Here is a 27,345-nt window from a genome sequence, read left to right as displayed (position 1 = left end):
ACTACATTTGTGCATCTGATTAGAGTTCTTGTCCCTACTGAGCAGCATTCGCTTTCCTTCACATCTTTCTCTACTATATTAAGACAATTTAAAATTCTGATCCTGTTCTCTGCAAGGTTTAAAGCTCCCAGTACCATCACATTCCAAGAAATCCATGAAAGTATTGTGTAGTACCAGGATGAGGTGAGATACTGCTTTCTATGTTTCAGTTTAACAGTCAGTAATAACTTGTGTTCTGTAATGCTGAAGCAAAAAGTTTTACTTTCAGAGTTGCTCTGCTATCTTTCAATGAGATGGTGCAGAGAAATGGAATTGAGTAGGAGGTAGAAGTTATAGAAAAGAACAATTTACGTGAGAAAATAAACCCTTTAAAATCATAAGGAGACTTTATGAGCTTAAACAAGACTTTGTTATAATTGTGATTATTTTAAAAAATCTTCAATTTAAATACTCTTTTTAGGATCGTAAGTGGGAAAATCCTCTCAGTTACAGAAAAATAAACATTTTTGAAAGCAAATATCTTAAAAGATCCCAAGAGACTATGAGTCCAGAAGTGCTGAGAATTGTCACAGAATTCCGCAAACTCTTAAATTTATGCACCACAGCAGAAAAATACAGTTCAGAGAAGGTTGTATTTGAGATACAACATAAAGAAAATGCAAAATGTAAGTCAGTGGTGGTAGAGGCTTATTTAAGCCCTTTGTGTCCTTGTACAGTTCACTTTCAGAGCATTATACGTACAACTAATGCCCAGAAAACTGGACGCTGAAGTCACACAACATGAATGTCAATGAATGTCATGGTCACTCTGCGACTTATTACTCACTTCAGTTTAAAATTCATATTTTCAATATATGAATACTGACTTTCTGTCTCTCTCTTCCTCTCTCTTCCTCTCTCTCTCTCAAAATATATAACCACTGTGCATTGACAACATTGTGGCATTGTTTTTATTATCCCATAAAACTGAAGTACTGTAGGCTGAAGTGATTTCAGGGATCCTGGGACCTTAATAAAAGGTTGAGAAGTCATAAGTCAAGTCACTACAGAGTTATTTTGCAGAGCTAAGTGTCCATTATTTATTTCTTCAGCTTCCTACTAGTTACCTTTTTCTATTAGACTCAAAATGGCAAAAAGCAGTATATTTCTATTAGTCATCAAGCTTTGGATTCACAGCACCGAGTAACAATTGTTACCTTCTAGCTGAACTTCTGACAGCTTTGTGAAAATACTTTTCTTATAAAGAATGTATGACTCTATCCTTCAGACAGAGAAAAGCACTAAGCAAAGAACAACAAAAAAGGTAAAAAGCATACTTACCATTAAGCAAGTTACAAGAATGACAAAGATGCTGAGAAATATGACAACTGCATAAAATCCTTCTTTGCTCCAGATTTTGTCTGCTTCACGCTGGCCTTGCAAAACATTTTTCTTTATTAAGCAACAAAAAAGGAAAGAAAGAAAGAAAAAAAGTTACACAGTAGCGTGTGCAGATTAAGCAGCTCTTGCCAGGCATTAATGATCTTCCTTAGCTTTGTTGCAGTTCACATTCCAAAGTATACAACATTTCTTTTGAATGCCGCCATTCTCACACCTACCTTAGCTAATAAGCATGCTGACTGCACCGCTCCTAACACTAGGAAAGATGATCTAAGATCTTCCTAGTGACTGCTGAAATGATCTTCCTCCACAAGCAATGGACTGGTTTAAGGTAAGCAAACAAGACTCATGTTCTTTCTTGGAAACTACCTGGCTCATCAGGTAATAGGGCATTGCTCTTGCGTGGGCTGAGGAAACTGCTCACACTGTCTTTTTCTCTGCGCTGCTTATCTCCTGCGCCACCACCCACACGTAGCCTCTGAACTGTTTACACTTCACTCAGATGTGAGAACAGGTGATTTGCCAGTTGCCTTCATAAGTCAAGAAGGTCTGGCCCTGTAACCTTTAGAATATGTACATCAATATACATATATAGATAAAAAAAGTTCTGATTTGCTGAAAATAATCTTATTATTCATATATCTGCAATTCTGAATATGCTTTGTCTTCTTTGGGTTCCTGTTGATACTATGTTTCCAAAGAGCTCTGCACACTAAAATTTGCAGAATTCTTGGGGAATATTAAATAATAGTAATTTTAAAAGTATTTATTTTTGGCCTTATTGCAGCATGAAGACTTGTTTGAGCTATTAAATTACAAGAATTTCACTATGTTTCCAAATAGAAATATGGTAGTAGGAACAAAGCAGATGTATTCTCATTCTAACTGCTCTCTACTTTTTAGGATAAAATGTATATTCTTGCAAATCAAGGATTTCCCCTTTGTGGATTTCCAAGACAGAAATTCAGTCTTTTTTTTAATTGTGCATTTCTAATACAGTTGTCAGACTGAGCAAAGCAACTTTCTTAAATTCCAGTTTTTACTGTAAATGTTCAAGGTCTCAGTGCTTCCCCTTCATAGGGAATTTCCTAGGGAATTGAAGCTTAAGAGTTTCAATTAAACTTATAGTTTAATTAATTGAGTTGTCTTCTCTAGGAACTGATCTCAGGTCAGCAATCGTGAATTAGGAATGTGCTCTTTTTTCTTCTCTGAGGACATTCCATATGAGCCGTTGGAGTCACTCATTCTCCATGGAGGAATGAGTCTCTCCACTCGAAGTTAAAAGTAGCTCACTGTAGCTGGGTCACTACAGAGATGCTCCAGTACTTAGCTGTATTTAACACGTATGGTTCCTACTCAGAAGACTGCGCTTTGCCACCAATTAACTTGCTCTTTTGAGCAGTCAGCGTATCAAGAAAATTCCTTGTGTCCACGAACACCCCAAACATAGCTGATAAAATAGAATTTGTGTGTTAAGGACTTTTGAGGAAGGAGCATGGCTTGGGAAACGGAATAAAGGCTGACAAAAACCCACTGCATGCTGTATCCTACTTCAGCACAGGCTTACTCTGTGCTTGCTTTAAAAAGGGACAGTACAATGTTGATTATATTTTGTGCAGTTTACAGATCACACTGCCACAAAATACAAACACACAGAGAAGTACTTGATAGCATGGTTAATTTATAAACTTCCTTGCTAACATACATATAACTAAAAGTTGGCTGCACTAGAACCAAAAGCATCTATAAATAAGAGTGTTTTGGAAGTCACAGTGCCAGAGACCAGAATGGAAATGCTTTACTCTCTGCTGCTAAACCACAGAAACTGACCTTGTAAAATTAGTGTGAATATTTGAGCGCACAGTGTTCACAATCTGGGCATAAAATCACTTTAAGTATCCATAGCTTGACAAGGATTATGAAGTCTCCTGAATAGTGAGCAACTTTAAAAAAAGAGCTTTTAGTTACGGAAATCTTGCCAAACATTTCTGCAGAAATTCTTCCTAGACAGCCTCAAACAGTGAGGCCACTATAATGTGCTGTACTTTTCTGAGCAACTCGCTCCCTCGGCACAGCGAGGTCATTCTGTTGTGTTCACAGCCAAGGACTCGGGTCCTAACGCCGCCATAGAGCCCAGCATTGGCAGCTGCTGGGCACTCAGGGCTCTTGCTGAACTTCAGGGGAGCAGCAACTGCAGCCCTGGCCCATTAGCTCTAAGATAACTGTTTGGCCATGGGTAGGTTACCCATGGTGATGGCTCTCCAGTGTTTCAGATCTCTTAGGAGAAAATCTGGATAAAAAACAAGAGTTGAAGGAGATTTGGCTGTGCTGACTTTTTGTAACCGAGTATTTTTTTTCCTTTAAAATACTTCACTGAAAGAACAAACACACTAGAAGGTAAAAGAAGAGCTAATAGGATTTTTTACACAATGACTGACTGTTAATTAACTGCACTTCATTAATGTAATAAAACTTGATATTTTACATAGAGCGATATGCTTTATGCACACAAGTGAGCCTAAAAGAGATAATCTCTGTGATACACTTGCGTTGAGGACATATTTTCCCTAATTTGTCATTCTAAAAATCAATTTCAATGAATATTAACCAACAATGTAGAAAAAATTAAAAAATGTGTATCTAATATATCTGACACACCATTCTGAAACACTGAAGTGGCACCTTTACTTAACTAATGAAATCTCTCCCCTGGGTCTAACTGAATAGCATTCAGCATAGCAAAATGCTTGCTTAAGACTTCTCTCTAATGATTGAAGGGTCTGTGACCTGCAGTGGTTGAGTCACTTCATTTCCATGATAAGAAATTGCCATTTGAAATGTTACTGCTACTAATTCAGAACTTTGTCCCTAGGTCTGAGAGTCTTGATAAGAGGGATATGCTATGCTCATTCAAAGTGCTAACGCCCTAGAAACATAAGCAGGACAGCCCAAACGGTGAGGAAAAAGCAAGGGGGAGAGGGAGCTTCTGCCCAGCGATGGGCTCCAAGCCTCCAGCATGGAAATGTGTTCTGTTTAGATTGGTTCATATTACTTCTCACTCAGATGGGAAACTTTTATTGCCTGAGAATCAAGTAAGGCTTACAGATAGTTTTGGAGGAGCGGGAATGTGCCACAGCAATCAGAGAGCAGGCAAACAAACTAACGCTAAACAAAAAGCCGCAGCTGGTGATGGCAGGAGGGAATATGGCAGCGGGAGCGCTGACCAGCGCAGGGAGCTCCAGCAGTTTCAGCCTTCAGGAGGAAGGCTCACCACTGCCATATGTCAATCCCCCAGTGTCTGAGTCCATCCTCTAAGAAGTCTCCACAATCAGATGAATCATTTAGACAGAATTATTTAGAGAGTTTGAAATCAGTGTTTAAGACGCGGAAGAATCAATGCATTCTAAATAGTCATTTGCTATTTCTGATCTCATATAAGACTGTCTACATCAGTGTCTGCTTTGCTAAACTAAACTGGAAAAAATGTGTGTAGAAAAATGATTTTAATAAACTTTTTTTCTTTAAAAAAAAGACATTAATGACACACTCTGGGCCTTCTGGTCTTATTATGCAAACCTAGTGGACTATTTCTACATGTAAGTAAAATGAGCAGCCAGCTCTTGATAATAAAAAGGGAGACCTTGACCTGAAGCAGTCTGTGTAAAACCTGAGACTGAAAGATGCTGCCAAGATATGAGGAGCTGCCAGGAAGGGTAAGTGTTCACTGGAAGAAAGGTGAGTTCCTAAATTGGGTTAGTTAACCCCAATTAGTTCCTCAGGCTGAAACGATAATGAAAGCAAGGCAATTTATGAGCACAGATGAAAGCTCACAGAGAGCTGGGAACTGAACTTGCTCCTATAGGGTTATTCAAGTTCATACTGGATTGTTTTGTCTGTTCTGCTATTTTAACTATGTTAGGTAAGGCATGTTAGGAAAGCTCTCCAAATGAATTCATTTCCCCCATCAGTGAAAACATGCAGAAGAACCGGTGACCTCTCAGGTTTCTACGACACTGGGGGAAAAGCCACTTACTGTCTCCCATGTCAAAGCCTCCTCCAAGACTATTTCCGAAGTCACTTTGTTTCACAGCACTTCTTTCCATACCAGTATTCAGCCTTAGCCTGTGTGTGCGATAAAGCGCTGTGACTTCATGTTTTACTGGAAGTTGCAAGGCCTGCAGGGGAGCCAGGCCCCTCTTCATGGGGCCAACCAACTTGGGCAGGCCGTGAGCCGGGCGCTAACCGCTGCCGCCGTGCTCCGCTGTCACCCGTGCGGGTGTGGGGCTCCCTTGGCGTTTGCGATCACAGAAACACATCCTGGTTCTCTGCTTTGCTCCCGGTTGCCTTTTTCTAGGCTGTTGTGATTTCTAAGCTATGGGTTTTGATCACTAATCCTCACACTGACTTAATGTTCTGTAGGCCTGAAGTGAACAATTAGTTCCTTTGATTCTTTCTCTGACAGAAGTTAGTATCTCGTGCTTCAAAGCCACACAGTAAAAGCTTTGTGTAAGGAGGGTATAATTGTAAATGTTGGGATTGCATAATGTGGAATAAACTATCAAATGGGAAATTCTCCCTTGCACCACATCTTCCAGCTAGCACTTAGCTTACTTCACAAAAGATAGTAACCCCTTATTTTACTTATGATAACTTCAGGTATTTTTGTTATCCAAAACCACTTCAAGTCTGGATCTACTCTGCTAAGCTCTAAAACCACTGTTTTTTTTTTTTTTTTTTTTTTTTTTTTCTCTGAGAACTGTTTTAAGACTTTAGGAAGTCAAATTTACCACAGTAAAATGGATTTCCTTGGTCACTGAATTTAATACCATATATGAACAAGCAATAGCTTTTCAGTAGCTTTTTATTCTAAGAATGTTAACACTGCCACACACCACAGATCAGAATATAATCCTGAATTCCACTTTAGACACAGTGTTAAGATCATAAAAAAAAGCAGATGCTACAACAACAACAGGACATTGTAAAGGAATGGACATATGGAAGACATTGCCATTGCCCTGCATCTCTGAAATGGAGAGACTCCATTAATTTAAACTTCTGCATTACCACCCCTACACATCCCATTGTACAGCAGGCGGCAAAGAACTCTAGTGCTCCTTACAGCAAAGGCATATAGGAAATCTGCTCTCCCAGCTACTGCATAATAAGAAACTAGGATATACATTTTGAGACAGAAAATTTAACTGAACCAACAGATGTAAATTGGCAAATTATTACTGAAATAAATGGAAATATATTTCTCTTCACCTACACCCACTGAGATTTTTGCTATTTATGATATACCATGCGCCGAAACTTCAAGGAGAGAGCTTTGGTCTTCCACTCAGGTTTTCCTATAAAACCTTGGGAAAAATTCTTAAGATAGGCACAATCTCACAATTAATCCTCTACAACTGAGTGTCTAGCTTAAGTTAAATCCCACGAGAAAGAGTAAACCAAGCAATCTCAGAAGAGGTATCTGAGAGATTGAATGGACTGCCCACTGAAGGTGTCTCTTTCCCTCGGTTTACAGTACAGAGAGACAGTCGACATATTTTTTAGGTAGATATAATATATATATATATACACACTATATTTACAAACTATACACTATATATACATTTGATATAAACAGCTAAAATATGAGATGAACTCCTAATACCTCTGTCAGTCACTCACCTATGAAGACAAGGATAATTAATAATTTCTTTCTGCACAGACAGAGTGTTGGCATATGCACAATCCTGACTGTGAGGCTTTTGGCCATTGTGGTGGAAGGCTGCACAGATCTATTAGCTAAAGAATTAATTAGAATTAGTAGCTAAGGAACGCACAAAACTGGTAAAGTTACATGTCAAAGCTATGCCTTTCTGCAGCTGTAATTATTCCTCTTTTCAAAGGTTTGCATCTTGATGTTTGCCATTACTTTGTTCAGCAGGATTTTTTCTTTGGGCAAGCTGGGTGAAGAGTAAATAATTGGTAGTAAGTAAAGGTTATGTGTTGCTGTTTACTATGCAAGCTTACTCAGACAAATAATTTATTAGGGTCCAAAGAGAAGACATTGCATAATTTTTGCAGAATCAGGTCTTAGCTGTATAAACTGCTAGCAGCCAATACTAACTCAGCGATGGCTTGAACATAGGTTTTCATCTAAAAAAGCATTCCTCCTGCCTGTAAGAGGAATCACAACTTATTATAACCTGTCTTTATTTTCCTCAACTTTTATTTTTGACAAATAAACATATCTTCTGTAAAATGGGAGCTTCCATGAAAAACACTCATTCTTGATGATATTTGAAATTACTCTGATTGCACACCGAATCTGAAGGACTTAATATGCAGCTAAGGGCTCCTAATGTGCCAAATAAAATGCACTGTAATGTGTCTAGATTTGCCATGTACATGAGCTCTGTTACTTCATTTCCTAAAGGAAAGCTTATTTTGTTATGCCTAAGTCAGTCCAGAATTAAATGTACACCTCACTGTCAATGTCTGGAACACTGTGGAGAGAGCAGTTCAGTTTCTGCTTTGAAACAGATTTGCTTTCAAAAGAGAAGTGGTCATATGAATAACATTTCAAGTTCTACTTATGCTTTACTTATGTTTTTTGGGGTAGGTATACAAAAGAAAACCAAAATTTCTCACTTCTCTTGACACCTGAAAGAAGCATGGATAAAATGTACAAATTCAATTTTCTGAAATCGTATCAGATCTGTTATCCAGGTAACTAGGTAGAGATGCTCACTCTCAAAGTCTTCATTCTGTTTTTCTCTTTACTAAAGCTCTTTTACCTGTCAGCCCACGCAAAAAACAAAAAGACCAAAAGTTGTTTGGCCCACGCACCCTTTTAGGCAACTGGTGCACGCTTATGATTAAAACCCCGCTTTCAGTGGAAGCTGAGCTGTGTGAAAGGACCTGGATCTTAAAGTTTAAACAGCCTAATGAAGCATTATTAATGTAATTTAACAAGATTAGTAGTATAATTGCCTTATAGCAGTAATGCTATCTTCTTAGCTTATACATTTCCCTCCACATTCTTGGGAACCTTAGCCTGAGAACTACCACATCTATAAGAACTGCCAGTCTGTAACAAACTACGGGTTAGAAAAGTGGTAACCTACCTCAGGGGAGACCTCCGTTATTCCAAACTGTGATAAACTCTGGTGCAAAATGTTGATGTTCAGTGAACGTAGCACTTCTTCAGATGGGAGTGCATCAGAAATACCTGGCTTTCTGTTCACTGGGGACACAAACAGTTCCACACAGTTCTTCTTCCCCTAGAAAAATAAAATATTACAGAATCACAAGATGGGTTTTAAACTAGATAATCTGTGCTATTTATAGACTATAACCATATTTCCAGGAATGAGACCAAGAAATAAATAGAAAGGCTGCAACTTTCTCTGTGAAGACAGCATATCTTATTCCCTGTTTTTTTTTAATTCTAGATGACCATGAAAGAAAAAGCAAATACCACAGGTGTACACATATACTTTGTCTCATTCACTGTTAACAGTATTCCCTCTTCCCAGTGTAGTACCATTAACAAGATAGATAGCAGTAACATTGTGAAGGGAGCCCACAGGATGATCCAGGAGGGATTTTAACAGATAGTTCTTCTGATCTAAGCTGAAGCACAACCCTTTTTTAGACACTTGTGCTTAAACAGGAATGCTTAGTATAATGCTATTTAGAAAGAACTGCTTTCTAATCCTCTGTCAACACACTGCAGATACCCAATACCACAAAGTATAATGCCTTTTTAGTGCTCTGCAGGGTAACTGCTTAAGACGGCACAATGAAATGAAAGGACCAGAAAAGTTTTGTTTATTTTTGGTGAGTAAGCCATGATAAACTAGAACAGCATTTCTCTATCTAGCAGAGAGACCAGCCTGTAATGCTCCATGCTCCTGTAATGCAGTGCTGGTGTCTCTGTAGGGTGTGTGGACCTAGGTTAATTTATGTCTGTAACCTGTCTGTGACTGTGATGGAGAGTCTGTGCCCTCAACAAGCAAGGTAGGAACAGAGTTAAACCTGCACTGCTCCCTGATGATTCCACAGGCAAGAACCTCACTGGCCTGGTTATTTGTTGTTTGTTCTTACGGGAAGGGAGAAATCAGTTCAAATAGGGATAATCCTGATTTCCCACCCTGCCCTCCCGCTTCCCATTAGTGTGCATCCTCCTTTTTATTTGAGTGAAAGAAACGATATCTTTCACTATTTACAAAACATGCTGTTATGTCATTAAAAGTAGAGATACATAGACAGGAACACTTTCAAACATGTTTATCATAAATCTGCCCTCTCTTCTCTCACATGTCCCACTGGCCCCTTTGCTTGCTAGGATTGATAAGGATATTGCCTACCAGTGGGACTGGGAATTTTTCATTAGGGCTTCTTAGATCAGCAGAGTTGTTAGAAGTGAAAAGAGATTACACTCATAGAGTGTCAGCTGATGGACAGAGTTTTCTTGTCATGCTGAAGAAGCTGATTTGAAGCTTTATTATTGAAGTTTTTTTACTTCTTTTAGAGGGAGCCTAGATGTGATCTTGGACCAGGCAAAAAGTGGGGTGAGATGAATTTTTACGTGCCTTACTTGTGTGCCAGCACTCTTCATGAGAGGAACTGTTTCACTTCAGAAGGGTGTGATGTGGAAATAAGGTTTCCTGAGCCATATTTTTAACTCTTTTTTTGTCTTTCTGTGTGCCACTTTTAGACCAAATGGGATAAACACATCCTACTGTGTCTCTCTTTGCTTCATTAGAAGACACAGTAACTCACAGCAGCCTAGAATGCTGTTATGGATGGCTATGTGCTTTTCAGGAAAGTCAGGCCAGGAAGGTGAGGTGATGGAGTTGCTCTATGTGAGAGAGGAACTGGAATGTATTGAGCTCTGCCTAGCAGTGGTTGAAGAGTGAGTTGAGAACTTATGGGTGAGGATTAAAGGGCAGAGCATTGATAATTTTTTGATGCAGGTGGTGGAGGAGCCAGCAAGGAGAGAACCTTTCACTAACAAACAAAGAAGGACTGGTGACTGCTAGAGATGTGGAGGTTGGGGGTAGCCTTGGCTTCAGTGATCATGAGATGGTGGAGTTCAAGATTCTGTAGGGAGTAAGGAGGGTGATACGTATGATCACAAACCTGGACTTCAGGAGAATGAACTTTAATCTCTTCAGAGATCCACTTGGAGGAATCCCATGGGTGAGAAGGAAGCAGGGAGTCCAAGAAGGGTGGTTAATATGCAAGGGTCACTTACTCCAGGCTCAAGATCAGTGCATTCCTATGAATAAGAAGTCAGGCAAGGGGGCAGGAGACCTGCATGGAAGAGCAAAGAGCTCCTGGCAAAACTCAAACAGAAGAAGGAAGTATACAGAACATGGGAAAAGGAACAGGCCACTTGGGAGGAATACAGGAATGTTGCCAGAGTATGAAGGAATGCAATGAGGTAGGCCAGGACTCATTTGAAACTAAATCTGGCAAGGGATGTCAAGTCAACAAGAAAGGCTTCTTCAAATACACCAGCAGCAAAAGGAAGACTAGGGAAAATGTGGGCCTGCTGCTGAATGGGGTGAGTGCCTGGTGACAAAGGACACACAGAGAAGGCAGCATTACTGAATATCTTCTTTTCTTCAGTCTTTACGACAAGGTCTGCTCTCAAGAAACCCAGATCCTGGAGACAAGAGGGAAAGTCTGGAGAAAGACAGACTGTCCCTTGGTCAAGGAGGCTTGGGTTAGAGATCATTTAGGTAAACTTGACACCCACAAATCAATGGGATGCTCCTGCCAGTGCTGAGGGAGGAGGGAGACGTTATTGTTAGACAACTCACAGTCATCTTTGAAAGGTAATGGAGAATAGGAGAGGTGCCTGAGGGCTGTAAGAAAGCCAGTGTTACTGCAGTCTGTAAAAAGGACAAGAGGACCCAGGAAACTATAGGTTAGTAAGCCTCACTTCCATCCCTGAAAAGGTGATGGAGCAACTCATCCTGGATGTCATCTCTAAGCATGTGGAGGAAAGGAAGGTGATCAGGAGTAGTCAGTATGGGTTCACCAAGGGGAAATCATGCTTAGCCAATCATCTGATAGACTTCAGTGATGGAATGACTGGCTTGGTAGATGAGGAGATGTTGTCTACCTTGACTTCAGCAAAGCCTTCTCTCCCTTTCTCTCCCATAGCATCCTCATAGGGAAGCTGTGGAGGTGTGGGTTAGATAAGTAGACAGGGAGGTGGACAGAGAACTGTCTGAATGGCAGAGCTCAGAGGGTTATGATCAGTGGTGCAGAGTCTAGCTGGAGGCCTGTACCTAGCAGTGCCCCTTGGGGTCAGTGCAGAGTACAGTGTTGTTCTACTTATTCATCAGTGATCTGGAGGAGGAGTGTCTGCCCACCAGCGGGCTGTGCTGCCATGCAGAGAGACAATGACAGGCTGGAGAGTTGGGCAGAGAGGAAGAGAGGAACCTCATGAAGTTCAACAAAGGCAAGTGCAGGGTCCTGCAACTAGGGAGGAGTAACCCCAGGCACCAGTACAGTCTAGGACTGATTTGCTGGTAAGTAGGTCTGCAGAGAAGGATCTGGGAGTCCTGGGGGCAATAAGTCAACCATGAGCCAGCAATGTGCCCTCATGGCCAAAAAGGTCAGTGGTATCCTGGGGTGCATTAGGAAGAGCATTGCCAGCAGGTTGAAGGAGGGGATCCTCTTCCTCTGCTCAGCCCTGGTGAGGCCACATCTGGAGTGCTGTGTCCAGTGCTGGACATGGAGCTACTGGAGAGAGTCCAGCATAGGGCTATGACAATGACTAGAGCCTGGAGTATCTTTCTTATGAAGAAAGGCTGAGAGCTGGGTCTGTTTAGCCTAAGGAAGAGAATACTGAGAGGGGATATTATCAATGTATAAAAATACCTTAAGAGAGAGTGTCAAGAGGATGGACTCTTCTCAGTGATGGTCAGCAACAGGAGAAAAGGCAATGGGCACAAACTGAAACACAGGAAGTTCCACCTGAATTTGAGGAAAAATTTCTTTTACTATAAAGGTGATGGAACACTGGAAGAGGCTGCGCAAAGACGTTGCAGAGCCTCCTTCTCTGGAGATATTCCCAACCTGCCTCGATGTGATCCTGTGCAAAATGCCCCCTTGAGCAGTGGCATTGGACTATATGATCTCCAGAGGTCCCTGCAAACCTTAATCATTCTGTGACTCTGCAATTAATTAATTAGGTGTAATATAACATTAACCTTAGATCACAGATGAAAGAAGAAACTGAAAAGCTATAGATCCAGTAGGAAAATGAAGAGTGTGTTCCTTTTTTGTAATAACATAATTTTCATGGAGTATAATAAAAAAGATATTAATTTATTTGCTACGTTAAAATATGCCCCCCTCAATTCTACAATATTTCTCACATAATTGTGCTTTTGTCTGAGTATGTCTTTCAGTCTTTCATATTGGTTCATGTAGAGGACAAAGGAAATTCAGCATCACTTGTCATGAATGAGTGACATCTCCAGTGAACAAGAAAGGGGCTGCATTGCAAACCTATTGATCTTTTTTTTCTATATATCTTGTGTGATGTTTCTGTGATGTTTCCTCACAAGGAAATATTTGAAGGAGTTTTAAAATTCTTTTTGATGTATAGAGCCCTAACAAGCTATCAAGGTAGGAAATACTTTTAGGCTGAATCTGTCAGTTTTCTTCGCTAATATTCAACCCACATGTAGAATAAAATAAATAACTCTTCCCTGTGCAACATGAATTGAACACTACCAACAAACACATGATATTTCTTTTTTTGTTTCTTTGTTTCAATGCAAAATTGTCAAAAAACACAACAGTGTTCACGCCGTATGCTCTTAACAATACACAAAAATACACAAAAAATACAGTGAAAATTATTTTTAAAAAATCTTCCTTGTTGGGAGCAAATTTGTCATCAACTTTAGCTAATATGATACCTTATTCTACAAGATAAACTTCTGAGCACAGGCTGTTAATGACAAAATAGCAAAACATGAATATTAATGTTGTGTTGTTGGAAGTCAATTTAGTAATGGAGAGTCTGAGGGCAAATTGTGAAGGTGCCTTAGAATCGCAGTCATGTGTATTTTTTGAGCAAAATGCAAACTACTGATAAAAAAAGCACGAATAAATGTCTCTTAATGGCTGTGATGCAAAACTACCCAGGAATGAAAACAATTGAACTTATTCTAGCAATAGGCAAACTGCTTATGAACAAGGCATGGAAGAGGAGATTTATCTGACTATATTTTCTCTACACTGTAACTAAGAATAGTTTCATTTCAAAAGAACTTTTATATCAGTGTTAATGGAGATCTATATTTCTTTTTGCAGGAGTGGTGGGGAAATATTTTTCTGTCATTTCTGTTACACGCAGCCCATTGGTACTTACAATGAGCCTGTTGATGTGAACTTGCTGAGGTAACAGTCCCAACGCCGCAGCCACTCCTTGGCGAAACATCCGAAGCAATGTGATATTCAGCTTGTTTACATCCATTTGCAGTGTCTGAAAAACAAAACCAGTTCAAAGGAGCTCCTTGCTGAACACATTCAGTTCTCAGGATGACTGGCATCTGTGACTCTCATTATTTTTTTCCCAGAATGACAATCTGTGCAACCTACTTGCAATAAAGAACAAGTCAAAAGAAAAAAATTAAGCAAGCTAAGTACTGATCCTTAACAGTATGACCTTTCCTCAGACACATACAAAATAAATTCCAGAAGTTTTGGATAAATTCCTTATTGAAATTATGGTGTTCAAGATAACACAAGTATTACCTAAAAAAAAAGGTCAAGCATTAAACAGCAATTCACTTTTAAAGAATAAGGTGCTGAATTTGCACCATGATTTCCTTTCAAGCTTTTTCTTAGTGTTACTGCCTGTATGTTAAAAATGCTCAAACATAGTGAAACTATATATTTTTATTTTAATGGGTGTATTGAGATAAATATTGAGATAAGAAAGAAATATTCTGAATACATTCTATGTTCTTGAAATTCCTAAAATTTCCTTATTTCAGTCAGAGAAGGCTGTTAATTCTCACCATAAGCCACCACATTACTGAAGTATTTTCTTTTTCCATAACAGATTCATAGTGAAATTTAAATTCTTAGACTTCAAATTCTTTCTGTGAAGTTGATTAAATTTCATCCTCGAAAGAATATAAAAGTTCAAATTTGTTTCCAAGAAAATCCAGAATATCTCTGTGCATGGAGCCTGGTGGACACTACTTCCTAGCACCTTAGGTGCCTTATTTTCTTTGCTTCTGTATCCCCTTTGTGGATAATATATAGTGGAAAATGGAGGGAACAGGAGTATATGGAATGGTTCTAGTCCTCCTGGCAGGGGACTGACTTAGGAACTTATTAAGTTCTGCCTGAACTGAAAAGGGTTTTCTACTTCAGAATTTAAACTTTCTATTTAAAGTTATAGTGAAAGTCAGCTTGCTAATCTGTAGAACTGAGCAAGGGCTTTTCCTTCCTGAGCAGAGCTATATAAAGAGAATTAAATATCAGTGGGTCAGACATCACACTGTGAATATAGTTATGGTCTAGAAAGAAATATATTTTTTTTCCCAAAGCAAAACAGCATTAAACATTTTGACTCATTTGTTCCTTATTGATAAGTAGCAAATATTATGATGCAAAACCATATAAGATTTGCTTTCATCTTTCATTGTCATTTTGATATTTTTGCCAATACTGAATTTTTTTTTCTTTTTTTCTTTATCCCCCCTTATTTTACACTAATGGGGATTGTCAGGTTGTGATGCATCAACTAACATCTGCTCTTAGCCTACAGTTGAGCTTTAATTAATCTGAAAGTATTATAGGATTCTTCAATTTAAATCTTTCTTTCTACCATTAAATTTCCAAAATGTAGAATCTTCCCTTGCTTGCTTTTCATCAACCCCTTTGAATTAGACAGACATCTTGAATGATCACAAAACTGCTTCAGCTTCATCACCAAAACAGAAACGGCTCGCGAGTGAAGACGGACACCTCTACCAGATCCGAACTGGAGCCTTATTCCTCCCATACACAGACTGGCTTGTGCTTACTCCTTCAGTGTACCTGAGTGCTCCAACAGATGAACGTCGTTTTGGAGCTGTGGAGCTGCCGCTACACTGAAAGCTGACAGCGTGACCTGAAGATCATGTTGCTGAAACAGGAAGGCTACTGTGAGGGTCCCTAGTTATCTATTAGGCTGACATAAAGAGCGAGAAAATATTTGTCCAGGTAAATGGGTTTCAGTTATGGGGATGTTGATAACAACTGTAATTTAATAAACATTGCATAGGCATAAAGTCAAAATACACAGGGATCAGATCATATTAATAGGTTGTTAAATAGTATGTTAAGAGCTCATTGATAAATACACAGCAGGGAAAAACTTAGACAGATGGTTACATTTTGTTTCACCTGAGAGTCTAAGAATATCCACCTTCAGATGAAACGGAAGATCTTTGCAGGCTATAAGGATGTACTGCCCACAGAATAAATTCTTATAGATTTACTCTCCAGCACAGGAGACTAGAATTGTGGTTCATCATATTGAGGGGCATTAAAATACACTGAAACTCCATTATCTTCAAGAGAGTTACATTCCCTTCTTGTGGGTCTGAATTTGGTCCTGTAACAAGTAGTTATAAAAGGCTAAATAGATCATAGTATATATGTAACAGTTCATACATAATGTAATGTAATGAATATGTATTATTCATATGTAATATGTAACAGCTGCATCTATATTGTGCTTAATGGTTCTGTGGGAAGCTAGTTCCGCAGTAAGGAGCACAAGACTTTAGGCCTCACCTCAGGGTCCCTCCAAGAGTGACTTTTTGTGACTACTCATCCAAAAAAAGCAAGAAATATCTGGGGAGAAGCAGGTAACTTTGTTTTTTTTTTTTTATAAGAACCTTGCATAGCCATCCAGTGAAGGATTTTGCTTCTCAATTGCTAATGTAAGTGCAAAGCTTTTTTCCTTGACAATTATAGCAAAAATGAAGTAAGTATAAACTAGATCACTTTTTTTCTACATCAGATAGCACAAGAGAGTATATCTGCTCTTGTCAGACAGAAAGCTAGTGAGCCATGATCTGTCACTTTAGGAATGAGATTTCTAATTTGATCAGTGGAGAATAATTTGATTGATGGGACTCCTTGCAAGCCTGTCTTAGAGTGAATAGCACCTCACAAACCTGTTCTGTACCCTTTATTACCCTTCTGTTTGCACTGGAATTATAAAAACATAGAGCAGGAGTGGAACAGACTGCAGTCACATCAAGTTCTGCATCCTTTGGCCAACTTTAGATGCTTATGGAAAACAACAGGACCTGAGTAAGAATATATTCCCTTTCCAAGTTCTTTCCCACAATGGGTCTCCCCAGTCACACGAGCATTCTTATACCATTACTCGTGCTGACACTGTCAGCATCTGCAATGAAGGCAGCATTCTGGGCATTAGATTCTCAATTCTGACTACTGCTCTCCTGAAGGTGACTAGAGTTTTGTCAGAGCTTCGGGTATGGTACAAAGCAGTCTTCCTGCAACTTCCTCGCAACTGTAATTTATGTTAGGAAATTTAGTCAGAAAAAGAAGGCGAAAAAAAGAAAAAAATGAGGGAAGATTAAAAGGGAAAAAGCCTTAAATATTCCTATCAGTAGAATATTATTAAAATATTAGCATTTTAATATTATTGTGCTATTCTGATGGTATATCTGGATACTGTGTTGTATTGTGTAGTCCACAAACACTAGAGATTAGAATTGAAAGATGATAACAGATGAATTACAAAGGCAGCATGCACATTAGACAGACAATGCAAACTGTCATTAAGGGAATCGCTCCGGAAAAACAAACCTGTCTGGCTATTTGAAATCACAGAAAGAATCATTACAGTGTGTAATAACTCCACTTGCAATAAAAAGTGAAAATAAACTGTAAAGTAAAACCACAGAATTAAATTTTTAAAAGCGTTAGCATAGATAAATAAGTTATTTCTTACTGTGTTACTCTTGTTGCTCCTTTTGCTTTGGAAAAGAGAGGGCTGAAGCATCCTGTGGTAGAAAGCACTAATTATTTACCCTTTGCTGATCTGCAGTGTTTATCATATATTGTAAACTACTCCTCAAGGAGTTTACAATTTAGAATCTGCTACATCTCTTGGCAATAGTGACTTGTTGAGCCTAGAGGCAAACAAACTGCAGGACTCATTTCCCTGAGCAATTACTGATACGGATATCGCAACTGTAGTGACTGTTTCTAGGGTTATCTGACTCGAGCAAAACAGGTAGTTGGAGGGGAAGCTTTTTGCCTGTAGTGGAATACTTGAGAAGACAGAGTACCGGAACAGAAAACCCAGCACAGAAAACCATCTAAGAGCATTTGTGACTGAGATCAGTCATGGGACTAAGACTTTTGTGTGAATAAATAAATAAATATAAAGGCATAGAAAGGACTGTCTTATAAATCAGTTAAAGGACCATCTGATAACCCAGTTTCTGGAATAACATTTTTATTTACTATTACAATTTGCCATGTCAAGTTTGTTTCTCAAGCAGAATTCAGAGATGCCTCTCTCATATTATTTATCTTCTCACTAGCTATGTCCTTTCTGCAATGATACTCAAGGACGCCACCCTTTTTCAATACACTGGTTCCTCCCCTCTAAACTTCATCCAACTTCACAACCATAGGTGCTTTCTTCAGTTCAAACCTCCAACCATTCCAAGCTGAATATTTAGGAAGAAAAAGAGTCAGGATGAAGAAGTTTAAAATAAAAACTGTTAATACATTATAGAAATAAAATACAGTTTTGACTTTTACAGCTCTAAACACGTTAGATTTGCCTTCTTGTTGCTGTTCACTGATCTGTGCTTGCAACTGCACCGGCTGCCAGGTTTACCCCTTCGGCTGGCCCAATACACAGTCACAGAACATTTTGGCTTTTCTAATATTTTGCGTATCATGTGTCACTGCAAGCGTTAGTATCTCATGAAGGTCGTGAATTGCATGGGGGCCGCTGTGTTCTCAGCTTCTCATGGAGGCCAACACTGTGCAATCTGAAGAAAGCACATTGCCAAGCCAAGCCCCTGAGGGTGCGTGTCCCAAAAACAAGCCACTGTCCAAGGCAGCCTTCCCTCCTCCCTGTGTCTCCCTCTACCTCTACAGCAGTATTTTTTAAACAGGACCCAATTCCTGTTTACATCTGTAAATGTCAATTAGGGACTTTTCTGGAGACTACCACATCACAAAGAGGACAAAAGAGGACAAAGAGGCTTCAATGCAAAGAAGCTGCTGCAGTGAGGACAGGGTACTCCCGTACTCCGCTGGCACCCACAGCCCAGACTGGTAAGTTGTTCTGAGTGGTGAGTGGGTGGTTAATATGACTAAACTGGTTTGTTTCAGCTGCATGAGCAGTTTACAGTTCTTCTCACAGGAAGAAGAACAAATTTCTCAAATCAGAGTGTTTGATTTGGAGCGGATTTGACCACTTCTGTAGGAAGCACCAAAGCAAGAGTGAGAAAGGCTCCATCTGCAACGTCTGGCTTTTGTCCAAGATTCTTTCACTGAGATTTTACATGCACTTGGGCAGTGAGTCAGACAGCTATAGAAAGACTCCATGACCTTCATGGATGATTAAAGCATAGGAAAATGCATTCAGCCTATTAAGGATAAGGTTTGCTAACGCCTCTCTTCAGGAGGCATGCTTTCATTTCTATCATTCCTATGTTCTGCATTAATCTTTGGGCTTGTTGTCTCCTAACAAGGATAAAAGGCCAGCTATTTCGGTGTTATGTGATATCATTATGCCACAAGATAATGTGGATTTACTGATCAGATCTTATGTGAAAACATAAATCATATGTGAAAACAGAATAGTCTTCTATCTTTCTTCTAAAAGGAATCTCAGAAGGCAGATTATTGCATTCATGACTTCTGAGTCATGTGGGCCATTCCTGTAAACATCTGATGTAGTTTAGCAGAATCATGTATCCTAAATGCTCAGTGGTTTGCATGCTTCTCACTGCTGAGGGAAAGAAGGGAAAGGTTGTCTACGGTCCATATGACAGTTTAAAGTAGCCTCGTCATTAAATAATACCAGTCCCAGCAACTGTCTCTCTCTCTGTTCTGTGGGAGGCCTTTGGAAGAGGGAAGGATGGTTGCAGGAGGCTGCAGTGATTCTGATGGATTGAATGGCTGATTTCTGAGTGCTTCTTTGAGACAAAGAAAACTTCTTGCTTCACCATGTGGTGGAACTTGCATACCTAGTGATAAAAGGATTTGCACATTGATTACTGGTATTGATTACTAAATTATACGGTTCCTCTAGCCTTACCAAAAATACCTCAGTTGATCTATCTCACAGGCAGTTCTACATCTATAAAATGAGGAGAAAAGTATCTGGCTGCCTCACAGGAGCTCTGTGAGAATAAATATTTTATATATTGTGGTAAGAAGACAGAGGACAGATATAGGGTGGAACTTTCCAATTGCTTTCAGAAATGTCTTTAAATTTGCCTCCAAGAGTTAGTTCTTGCCTCTGTTTTATCTGGTGCTGCATTTCTTCAAGAAGTGGGATTTATTTCATAACAAGTTATTTCAGCTTTCTTAAACTATCAGTAGAAGTACATTCCAAAACTCAAAAGTTTTCTTCACTCTTTCCTTCCTTCTTTCACCTCTCCTCTGCCCTCCTCCCTTCCATTTACCTTGACACTGTGTTAGAAAGCTGAAAATGACAAGAGGATGGAAAACTGCTAGGGAATACGCAGAGAGACGGAAACTTCAAGAGGGCAGGAAAAGCTCAGCTGAACATTATTTCAACCTCTTTGTTATTTGAGAGGCATGTTATAATGAGCTCCATAAAGTTGTCCTAACTGCCCTTATTCAATATGTATTTTTTAATCTTTCCATTACAAAAGAAATGCGTGGTGCTATTATGCCCAGCATTACTTCTGAGCACAGCATGATTGTACCAGTCACATCTCATTTCATCATCCCAAAGCCAGCTGCAGTCCTCAGAGTAAACAGACCCATCTGAGCCCCCTCAGCACAGTGCTTTATAAAATACTTTTTTTCTGTTCATTTGTTCAATCTCTAGGTAGAGCCTACCTAAAGCTTACAATGCCAAGAGGATCAGTATTGTTCCTCTTTGCTCCTTTTATTAAACCTTCATTCCAGCTAGTTTTACATGTTTCAAAGAATTCTCAGATACTGAAAATTAAATTCTTGCTATTGTTTTATAAAATGGTCCTCATACATCAAGTTTCTCCCAGAAAAAGGTCAGACTAAAAAAATAAACCCAAACTTTTCCTTTTATCTCTTGAATTTCATAATTGGATTGTGGCAAAATGACTTTTTGAACTTTGCATACAAATGAAGAACAAAACAAGAAACTTAAGTCAATATAGCAACTTCTAAATCTTTCAAGAATTTATGTGACCACAAAACTCCCACTGGTTTACTCTCCTTAGTATCCTTTCTCTCTGCCTAGAAAATCAAAGTGAGGCTTCAGCACCACTCACTTTTTAGCTTCCTTGTGTATTTATTTTCAGAGATAATTTTTACTGGCAGTTTAAGATGAGCAAATCTGCCTGAACATTCCCAATGGGATTGTTGTAGTGAGGCAAACACTTTCCCTTTTTTTTCAGTTAATCATATTCCTCTGCTGCCCTGAACATATGAAGAACATTTGAAACACATCAGAAAAAAAAGGGAGTCATTCCTGAAGTACTTTTGGCTCGACTGGAAACAAGATGTTTATAGGAAAGCCTGCTCCAGTGTGATTCCCAATGGGGTGTCCCAGAACAATCTGGATTCCTTGTTCACCATTACCAAGCATTTCAAAGAAAAAAAGTGATTCTTTGGCTCAGACTAGGATCCTATTTTCAGAAAACAATTACCTAAAAACAAGGCCTTTTTAGTGTGACAAAATTGGTTTGGGTCTTGATCTGCTTTCAGCCTCTTAGTTCAGAGACTGAGACAGGCTTGAAAGTTGGGCAGAGAGGAACCGCATGAAGTTCAACAAAGGCAAGTGCAGGGTCCTGCACCTAGGGAGGAGTAACCCCAGGCACCAACATTAACCCCATGGGGATTGATCTGCTGGAAGGCTGACCTGCCTTGGAGGAGCTGGGAGTCCTGGTGAACAAGAAAGTGACCATGAGCCAGCCATGTGCCCTTGTGGCCACAAAGGCCAATGGTCTCCTGGGGTGCATTAGGAAGAGCTAGCAGGTCAAGGGAGGGGATCCTGCCCCTCTGCTCAGCCGTGGCGAGGCCACATCTGGAGTGTTGTGTGCAGTGCTGGGCTCCCCAGCACAAGAGGGACATGGAGCTACTGGAGAGAGTTCAATGTGAGGCTATGGAGATGATGAGGGGCCTGGGGTATCTCTCTTATGAGCAAAGGCTGAGAGAGCTGGGCCCGTTTAGCCTGAGGAATAGAATACCGAGAGGCGGTCTGATCAATGTATAAAGATATTTAAAGGGAGGGTGTAAAGAGGATAGGGCCAGACTCTTCTCAGTGATGGTCACAACAGAAGAAGAGGCAATGGGCATGAACTGAAACACAGGAAGCTCCACCCGAATTTGAGGAAAAGGTGATGGAAGAGGCTGCCCAGAGATGTTGTGCAGGCTCCTTCTCTGGAGATATATTCCCAAACTGCTTGGATGTGATCCTGAGCAAAGTGCTCTAGGTGACTCTGCTTGAGCATAGCAGCTGGACTTGATGATCTCCAGAGGCCCCTTCCAACCTCAACCATTCTGTGATCATATGTGAACTCTAAGGGCTCAGGGATTGGGGAGAAAATGAAAAGAAAATCTCATGATTCTGGCAATTGTCTCATTATCTTTAAACTCTTGAAACTGCTAATACAGAATGCATCATGTTCCACCAGTTATGAGGTACAAATTCCCTTTCTCCTGAACAGCTTGAAAAAAGATTTTCTCTGGTGTCTAGTGCTGAAAATTATATACCAAAGGAAAACACTAACATCAAACTTTCAAAGATTTAAGAAGACTTTTTTGTTAATGTTTGTAACAATATAGTATTTAAAAACAGTTATTGATGATTTGTGTTTATGACTTTGGAAACCTGACAGATAAAACTGCCCCAAATGCCTTAATATGAAACTTTTTTTTTTTTTCCTGACTGAATCATTAGGGAATAAGCTGTAGAAAATGGCTTTCAATCTAATTTGGGGGACTTTTCTTTAGATTCCACTTGTCAGATTAAAGACAAAGAAATTGTGCTGCCTTATATTAGGCAATATTACTGCTTTAAAAGGTCTTTATGGACCTTTAAGCTCTCTCTTTTATTCTTACCATCAGAATAACAAACTGCATCTGTTTTTAAAAGCAGGTAACAAAGCTATCGTAGCCAACCTTAAAAAATGTTCAGAATGGAAAAAAAAAAGAATTTCTGTATTTTCTTCTGAAGAGTTCAAGTTTTGTCATCAACCATCACGTCATTTCATGGATGCTACACCATTCTTCCACAAGGTATTTGTTAACAAAGTGGCAGGGCCACTTATTTTTTGGTAAACACAGATTCCTAATGCATGGATATCATTGATATCTTGTACAAACTAATTAATTGCTTGTTTTGTACTTTGCTCGCCTTGTACTTTACTCTCTTGCTTGGCCTGTTTGTCCATGAGTTCTATAAATAGAAAAAGGAATGGGAATTACTCAAAGATATTTATGTGACCTTCGCTCTCTCTTGGCTTGTCTTGGTAATCTCTTCCTCCCTTTTACACTCAGAAAACAACTTTACAATATTTCAAGGGTTCTTATTTTTTATTTGATCGTTTTGTTATTCGTTCCTTTTCTATATATAGAATTCTCTACTTTTAGCCGCTTTAGAGTCCTTCTTTTAATCTCCATTCTATTCCCCAACCATCTTATCTTTATTAAAGAAAAGAACCCACCAGCAAAATAATTCATAACCCTTTCAGAAAGAAAATGGAATTATAAATTTGGTGAATGAAGTCCCCTCTTCCTTGTTCTGTTGTTTCTGAATTTTTAACAAGAAGTAAGCTTTCAGATTTCCAGAAGTGACCACAAACAGTACCATTTATGTTTGTGAAATACAGTTCCTCTGTAAGAACACCGTAAATGCACCTTTTTTTATTGACATTTCCTGCCTCTTTCCTGCTCTGGAAACTCATGAGATTCTCTGTGGTTTTGCAGCCACTGTTCCAGTTTAGGTTCAGGAATAACAGCAAGAATACTTAGCATCGCAGAATGGCTCATAACCAGAACGACATGTCATCTCATGCACGTCAAGTCCTATGAATGATGGCAAGATGGCCTGCAGCATTTGAAATACACTACATGAAATATATACATATAGGTATATATACACCTTATTTCCAGCAATGAGTTAAGAGATACAGTGATAGCATCTATATACGTTAATAAAAAGTTGATTGACACGCTGCTAAAAAAAAAACCCTAAATTTGTCAGCAGAGGACTGTCTACTTGAACAAGTTCAGAAGATAAGTGTAAAAGTAAAACAAAATTTTAAAAAGCTACAAAACTCAGAAGGAAGTGATTTAAATTGTGTGTATATATGTCAGGCAGTTTAACATACAGTATCAGGCAAAGCAACACTGGAACTTCATTGGAGACTGTAGTTGTTGTTTTTCTTTTTTCTGTTTTTCATACATTACATTTAAATAGGAGAAACTGTATATTTTTTTTTGAGAAAATATCACAGTGAACTCCTGTTATTTAGCTGTGAGAAGTCAAAAATCCACTGTTGCAAACTCTTTGAGGGGAAGAACATCTACAAGAATTATCCCAGCGAAATTTAAATGATCACTTGGAAGACACAGAAGCAAATTCAATGCACACGGGCACTCTCTAACATGCAGGAAGGGATTTACTGAAGAGGTTGAAGGAACTCTATTTCTCATACTACCCTCTCTTCCCATAACCCTGCTTCAGTACTTATGGTGATCCAGGACCCAACAGAACTTGACCAAAGCCTCATGGTAACATGTTACCTCGATGGACAAACAGGTGGTAGATTCCTGCTAACGTGGCAGCTGAGTGCCAAGGGCAGCAAGACTGGCAGAGCTGGTCCTCAGTGATGCTCAGCTAATCCCTCTACTGTCTTTTTCCTGATTGGAACAGAAACCACCAAACTGTCCTTGCTAGTTTCAGCATTAGATTTTTGCTGTGGTGGTGGAGGTGGTGCTATGGTGGTGGTTAATTTCCATGTCTGAGCCTTAAGTTGAACAAAAATAATAGAGATGATAAAATGGAACAACCCCATGCTGGGAAGGTTAAAGGGACAGAAGATTAACAAAATGGCTTTAATGGATTCTCAGTTCTATAATCTCTTTCCCCATCAAACATAAAATTCTTGGAAAAACGTGCAGAAATTGTATAATTAAATGCTTGGAGGGAAATCAAAATGACCATTTTTTAAAAAAATGGTATTTTTTACTTTTCTAAAACCAGTTTAGCTACTGCTGCTAAGGTCACATTTATGTGCACAACTTTAGGCACTTCATCTATCAGTGCTCAGTCCTAATCATGTTTATAACACATGCTTTAAGGCTACCAAAAATAAGGCAAATCCCATTCAGTTGCTGCCAGCTTATTGCAAATGCATAAATGGTCCCCTGGGAGAAAACTCCAGGTGGTGACAGCTGTTCCTGCATCCTATTAGAACAGGAGCATAAAAAAAGATGCTTTTCGTCGTAAGTACAGATCCATGCAAAAAGGTACACAAAGTCATGTAATGCAGGTGAGGCAAAGAACTGGAGTAGCACTCAGCAGGAGTTCACAACCAGACAGACAGACAGCTCACCCTGCACCACTCGAGTAACTCTTTCTCATTTACTTAGTATGCATTTTCTGAGAGGTGTTTTAGAGAGCTGCAATAGTGACCTCAAATAACCAACAGCATTAGTTTGTAGCAGACTGTGTTATGGTTTGCTTTCACATCTCTTGGTCATGCACATGGTAACTTCATTTTTTTCCCTTACTATTGCATACTGTGTCATCTTTCCTGGGTCAAACTCTTTTCTTGTTAGGAGAACTTGGTCCAATATGTTATCTTCTCTGCTAAATGCAGAATTGGTTGTATTCTTCCTAAACAATTTCAAATGTACACTGAGTATTTATGTCATGCTGAGTGACAGGGAGGGCAAGGATGTAAGGAGAAAAACACTGTAGCAAAAAATATATATATTCTCAACTTGGATTTGCAGTTCATGTAGGCACAAAGAAAGATTTAGCCATGAAGATTAAGAATAATAATCAGTTTTGAAGAAAGAGAAGTGCTAGGAGCAAAATGCGTACCTTACCAACATAAATATACCGAGGTTTGGGGATTGTTCTTCATATTTATTAGTATTAGTATTCTAACTATAGCAAAAGCCATAGTTTCTCAGATTTACTGAAGTACAGAAGCAGAGAAGTTGACATATCACATATATCATTGGGAAGATCATATAATCTGAGTTATTTTAATTTACTTCAGCATGCATGTTCTTTTCTGTTTTCATCCTATATTATACCATTGAAGAGTGCTCTGTTTGAATTAAGAGCATTTTTTTCCAGTTATTTAACATCATTGTAATATCTTACATAACTAATATGCAAAATATAAGACAAATTTATTCAAATTGTTTGCATAACCTGAACAAGATTGGAACTTTGTCATGTCAGCAGAATGCTGTCTCTTTTACATAATATAATTTGAAAACATATTTATGACTCACCAGTCTTTTAAAGTTCAGTTTGTGATTAGAGATTCTAAATGGTAATCTTGCAATTAACTGTGAAATTCTTAAATTCCATTGCCATTCTTTATTCCGTCTCTCCTCCTATAATTGTCTCTTCCACTAACAATTCACATATAGATTAGAAAGAACATAGAGCAGGTCACAACTCAGAAAAATGCACTTGCAAAAAGCAATGAATAAATAAATAACAATTTCTTTCTATTCGCTAGGAATCACAACCAAGCTAATCTTATATTTCAGTAACTATCATTCAGTTTATCTAAGTTCAAAATTGCACTTTTCATTTAGTGGTTCAAATCATATGAATTTTAATAATTTTCAGTTCACTTAGTATAATGCACACATGCATCAATAAACTCAAAAACTTTTGGTTAGAAGGCATTTTCCACAAAACTTTCAGGCAAGAAATAAGCTTCTAAATTGACAATTTATATGTACTTACAGAAGACAACTATTTAGCTATTTGAGTCTTTTTAAGGCTATATCCTTAAGATATTTATGTATCCCTATGTACTCAAAATTCATGTACAACAGAACACATGCAGAGCTTTAATTATCTGTCAAGCATATGGTTGCTTACTTTAGACTGAAGAAGTATTGGGTTTGGATTCAAAAAGAAGGTGCAGTGACACTCTCGATTCAGGAATGAAACAGTGGCAGAAGCTGAGAGTTGGTACTCAGAAGCTGTAACAGATTGGCTTAGAAAAGCAGAAAGAGAACTGGGAATTCAGATTTAATATTATTGGTCCAGTTTGCTTCCCCAGTGGGAATTCTACATTCAACTTTTTTTTTCCCAATACTTAATTTAATTAGCTAAATTTAATGAAAGGGATCATTTCACACCATTAGTGAAATCTGCACTTGTGCAATGCCATCAACATTGTCTTTCAGGATGTGGATTCTCTCTAAAAAGCCTGTGGATCAGGGTTTCCTAAAATGCTTCTCAGTGAGTATGACCTCTGGCTTTGAATGCCCAGCTATTGCAGGGCTAAACCAGCTGCGGGCTGCTCCGAATCCTGAGGAGAGTGAAGGTGACAGTGGCAGTGCCACCAAACCTCAGGCACATCCCACCTTCACACATCCCACAGATCCACAAAAATTGCTCTCCATGACAGTTCTGCTGTGCATGTCCACAACTAAACCCCCTCTACAGAATTGGCATGGAAATACCCTGTGAGCTACAAATGTGCTCCGATCCTC

General features: G+C 39.0%; 1 protein-coding gene across 1 annotated transcript in view; it reads right to left on the bottom strand.

Annotated features, from left to right (window-relative positions):
• The window catches only part of PTPRR (protein tyrosine phosphatase receptor type R), a 136,473-nt gene that overhangs the window by 56,926 nt on the left and 52,202 nt on the right, over positions 1-27,345 (bottom strand). The window contains exons 3-5 of the mRNA XM_088522954.1: positions 13,781-13,894; positions 8,502-8,657; positions 1,321-1,431 (exon numbers count right to left, since the gene is read on the bottom strand). Of these exons, the coding sequence (XP_088379080.1) occupies positions 1,321-1,431; positions 8,502-8,657; positions 13,781-13,894 (381 nt within the window). The remainder of the gene's footprint in view (positions 1-1,320; positions 1,432-8,501; positions 8,658-13,780; positions 13,895-27,345) is intronic.

The sequence above is a fragment of the Tinamus guttatus genome, unplaced genomic scaffold (assembly GCF_059628265.1).
Source record: "Tinamus guttatus ecotype Peru unplaced genomic scaffold, ASM5962826v1 Tinamus_guttatus_pri_ptg000171l, whole genome shotgun sequence".
NCBI classification, from domain to species: domain Eukaryota; kingdom Metazoa; phylum Chordata; class Aves; order Tinamiformes; family Tinamidae; genus Tinamus; species Tinamus guttatus.
This window is presented reverse-complemented; position numbering and strand designations above follow the sequence as displayed.